The 4,573-nt window shown below is 41.1% G+C and overlaps 1 protein-coding gene across 1 annotated transcript in view; it reads right to left on the bottom strand.

The window, feature by feature from the left end:
* The window catches only part of kdm4b (lysine (K)-specific demethylase 4B), a 48,182-nt gene that overhangs the window by 18,859 nt on the left and 24,750 nt on the right, over positions 1 to 4,573 (bottom strand). Inside the window, exons 9-12 of the mRNA XM_020596726.1 lie at positions 2,467 to 2,663; positions 1,965 to 2,194; positions 1,262 to 1,488; positions 1,047 to 1,167 (exon numbers count right to left, since the gene is read on the bottom strand). Coding sequence (XP_020452382.1) covers positions 1,047 to 1,167; positions 1,262 to 1,488; positions 1,965 to 2,194; positions 2,467 to 2,663 — 775 coding nt within the window. The remainder of the gene's footprint in view (positions 1 to 1,046; positions 1,168 to 1,261; positions 1,489 to 1,964; positions 2,195 to 2,466; positions 2,664 to 4,573) is intronic.

The raw sequence follows: 4,573 nt of genomic DNA, 5'->3' as shown, positions 1-4,573 counted from the left end.
TCCCCCGGAGGAGCTGGAGGAAGTGTCTGGAGAGAGGGAAGTCTGGGCATCTTTGCTTAGACTGCTGCCCCCGCGACCCGGTCCCGGATAAGTGGAGGAAAATGGATGGATGGATGGATGGATGGATGGACACAAAGCTTTTTTTTGGAAAAGCACAAGTATTTTTTTTAATAAGAGTCCTTGCCAAGAGACAAACATAGCACATTGTTTGAGACAATAAAAACACTACTCCTACTGTAATTTCCTGATGAACATGCCTAGCAAAAACATTAAGAACTTGCTGCTCTGAGTCCAGTCAATTTTGCAATGAAGCCCCTAAAGCGCATTCATTAGGACGGGCAACATAAAGCTCTTTTCTCCAGCCCCTGCCCCTCTGTCTCTCCTTGTCCCCCATCCACCCCTGTGAAGGACAAGCCCTGAGTTGGGTCCCTGGCTACAGACCTAAAGTGACTTTAAAAGCAGGTAATTGGAAGTCATGATCCCCTGGATCAATAAGTGTCTGTTAGAAAATTGAAAAGAGAGACTGATGGGAGGTGAGGGAAAAGAAGCCTTGCAGCCTTGATTTCATTATCCCCGCAGGGAGCTTTAGTCCTGTTTGTTTTTCCTGTTTTCAAATCATGAATCAAAACAAAAATGGTGTCTCAATTTTAAGTAATGTGATTGAGAGCACAATGAGAGAGATAAATAATGAGTATGACAATGAAAAAAGGATAGTAACGAAAAAACAGGTGGATAATGGTCAGGTTCAACTGATCTAGGTTTCTTGTTAATCACATTTTGGTATGTCTATAAATATAAATGTTCATTGCAGTTATTGCTCTGTTATAATTAACTCTTACCAGATTTCTATTCTTGTCAAGGACATTTTAACAGAATTTACAGCATCTGACAGTGTCAGAGACCTGCAGGTGGGTTAACAACTCATTAGTGACAGTGACTCCTGTTAACAGTAGGAAAACATTACTAGAGCTTACAATAATTGTAATTTATGTTAAGTATGTCTTAAGCTTAAATTAATGTGCAATGACATTAACAAAGCCAAATACCTCTGTCGCTGGCTGGGTCTTGCTTAACAATGGAAAGAGGGGTCTTGCTGGGTGGCTTGCTGAGGGGATGACGGCGGCTCTTTTTCACCTCTTTTGGCATCTTCATCTTCGGGTAGGATGCCTGATAAAACAAGTTTATTTCATTCAGTCATTTTTCTATTTTTGTTTCACTGTGTTTTACACCTTAAAATATGGAGTAGGAAATAAAGTTTCACCTGGGTGGTGTTCACATCCAGTTTGCTGTCTGCTGGGATGTCACTCTGCCTTGGGGTTAGAGGGTTCCCCATGGTGTTCTTTGAGTTCTTGGTGGAAGATGTAGCAAATTGCTTAAATGCTTCTTCAAATCCAGTGATGGAGTTGTGGATATTTGATGTCTTCTTCAGCTTTTTCTGCTTCTTTTTCTCAAAGTCTTCTGTCAGGTTTTGTGGTTTGGCCTCAAGCTCTTGTGTTGGTAAAGAGGAGAAAGAAAATCAATGGCTCATCAAAAACTGAGTAGGTGAAAAGGTAATAGACTGGAAATGTGACAGTGATTTTTGGAAATGGGGACTGGGCTCAGAAATAAGCTGTGGATTTGGAAGGATTCATCCTAAATGTTTTTTAGGAATCAAAATTGAGTTGTCTATATTTCGTGCTGCAGGTACAAAACTGGACAAGCACTTCTAATTCAAAATAAAAGAACTGTGTTTGATCATGTCCAAATTAATACAGTGCCAGGGCTTTGGAACAAAAACCCTTTTCTTTTTCATGTGTTCACACACACATCGTCCCAACCCTGTCATTTTTGTAAAAATCAACTAACTATGTCATCGGGACCAGCCTCCGGTCCCTGTGAAGTTAGTAACTCGTGCATTTTGGACCACAAAAGTATAGAAAAACAAGGCCGCAAACAAACCATCTGATTTCTCATATCAGCCTCACCTGGAGTCCATGCTGCTTTGGCAGCAGCCTCCTGCTCCTCACGCTCCATGGCCTCCAGGGTCATCATGGCCTCTCTGGCTAAACGATCCTCCTTCTCCTGCCTCCGCTGGGCCTCACGCTGCTCTACCTGATGCTGGTACTCAGCAGCATTCAGTTCAATGCCCTCCTCAGCCAGCACCTTCACCTCCTCCAGCTTTAGACGACGAAACTGTTTCATCTTCTGCATGGCCCTGGTGCAGTGCAAAGAGATGGGTGAGCAAAAGCTTCATGTAATATGCTTTTGAGAGCATATGCGCATAGACTGCTATTATGTGTTTGGAATAGATATTACGATATGTATCAAATGCATGGATAAGTCATGTATAGAGAAGCTGCACAAAAAGGCATTAAAATATCCATTGTACATATTAGAATGTGTTTATTACTTCCTGTGTATAATGTATATCCAATATATCAAAACCACCAAATTAAGACTGTGTGTGTGTGTAGTTTGACCTCTCACCTTCGCAGGACATTTTCTCGGTAGGTGACACGATGCTGCCTCCAGCGCTCTAGTTCAGGGCTGCTGAGCTCAGTGACCTTAAGGTGGTCTAGGACTGTGGAGTCTTTACCCTGTTTCCACAACTCATAGCGGTCCGGCTGCAGGCAGCGCACAAACACATCCATGGAAATCTTGACCATGTCCTTACGACAGGTACACTGGAGGAAAAATGAATGAATGACTGCATATTAAAGTGGTAAATAACTGCAGTAGGAAAGGAAATTGATAATATTGTCCACAGCAAAGAAAGTGCCAATTCATTTGGAGTCAAACAGCACCTGAGTGCAAGTGACATATCACAGATTTGAGGTTTTTCAAAGCCTAACCCCTCTCAGTGGTAGAACACTTGTGGTTGTCCACCAATGGAGAGTCAGGTTTGTTTGCTAATTTGAGTTTGCCTTAATTTAGGATTGAAAAAATAAGCACTTGTGTTGAAGTGCATCATTTGGATAACATTTACAGCAAAGCACTGATGAGGCCAATTTAGATAGTAAAGAATAACTGGACATACAATACTTGGTTGAGGCATCACTCTAATCTCAATCTATGAGTTAAAGAAGCCAATTGTAAAACATAACACACATCAGGCAGGCTGTGAATGTACACTGGAGAGACCGACAATAATTGTCCCATGAGGTTTCTGTATATACGGCATCAAACAGTTACTCTAAGATGTGGTAGTGGGTAAATATGGCAAGTAATACGACTTGATAAATGTGCTTCTGTGCAGATAGCTCAGACGTAAATGAGAGTGACAGATGCATCCAGTAACCGCTCACACTTCAAAATGACTCTGGGTCAATGAATCATTCTGCTGACTAGAGAAGGGAGGAGCAAGATACTCTAGTGACACAGCTTTTAAATCAAATCACAGTTCTTTATGTAAAGGGAGGGAAATAAGGCAGGTACAGGAAAAAAAAAATCAGAATGAAGGAAAAAAAACAAATTAAACAAAAATGTGGGAGAGAGAGTGAGAGGGAAATATTTTCTTTTGTGCCTTCTACGCTGTAATACATTTTTGCTCCATTATTTCCCAAGCTGTACTGAGAGCCTTATGTTCAATTATTGGAAACACAGCAGCTCTCCCTTCCCAGCGAAAACAATATCCAGTCTACATCTCATCTAGACACCATTTGACAGACAGAAACATTAAAATAGGGTGTTGGAGTGGGAAGTGGGAGGGCAGAGGGGGGCAAATGGGCATGGGTACTGCTGGCTGTTACCATCATGAAACCTTTAGTGGAAACAGAATCATGAAACTAGAACAACAGTCCACTGCTAGGTTGGCTGCAGTTCTGAACCCAGACCCTGGAGGTTTGATTCGCCGTTTCAGTTTCAGAACCGTAACACCCCTGCAAGATAAGCATTGCTCTTGCTCTTACGCAGACTGTACCTGGCAATATTTGCCATTTTCATTTATAGAAGAAAACAAAGACCCATTTTATTTTTATGAAACTGTTAAGAGATTATAGAGATTGTTGCCATCCTCAAGGGCCAGGATGAGTTGCACTTTATTATCATATAAAAACTTTATTAGAGGAGAGAAACTCTTTTGAAGACACACAAGATCTGGGAAAACAAAAACTCATTCTGAGGCAGACAGTCAATGAGCCCTGAAGTATACTTGGGCTCCTGGTGAAGCTAAAGTGTTGAAGCCACAGAAAACCTAGAGCCCAGGGACTGTGTATGGATCAGAGCATGTGCCAAATACTAATAACAAAACAAGGCTCGAATGTGACCTGTCTGACCTGCCCCACAGTAGCTGGAACATTTTGATTACCCAAAGTTCTTTATAGTTGCTTTGTTCACACTGTTGCTGAGAACAGAAATAACAAGTAAGACAATCCAAAGAGTGAGGAATGATAATAGGGGTAATTAAAAATTATTAAGATGCACAGTGCACAACGGGGTTGTATATAATCCAGCTGTTCATGCTGTTAAAACCTACAGTGGAAAAAAAAAAAAAACTTGTCTGAAGTCTTACTTGGTTGTTTATTTGTTTCACAACTATTTTTAAGGTTTTTCACTGAGATGCAGGTTGTAAAATATAAGCTGACCAAAATTTAAA

Source organism: Monopterus albus, unplaced genomic scaffold (assembly GCF_001952655.1).
Source record: "Monopterus albus unplaced genomic scaffold, M_albus_1.0 scaffold31.1, whole genome shotgun sequence".
Lineage (NCBI taxonomy): Eukaryota > Metazoa > Chordata > Actinopteri > Synbranchiformes > Synbranchidae > Monopterus > Monopterus albus.
The sequence above is the reverse complement of the archived record's forward strand: the minus strand, read 5'-3'. Positions and strand labels throughout refer to the sequence as shown.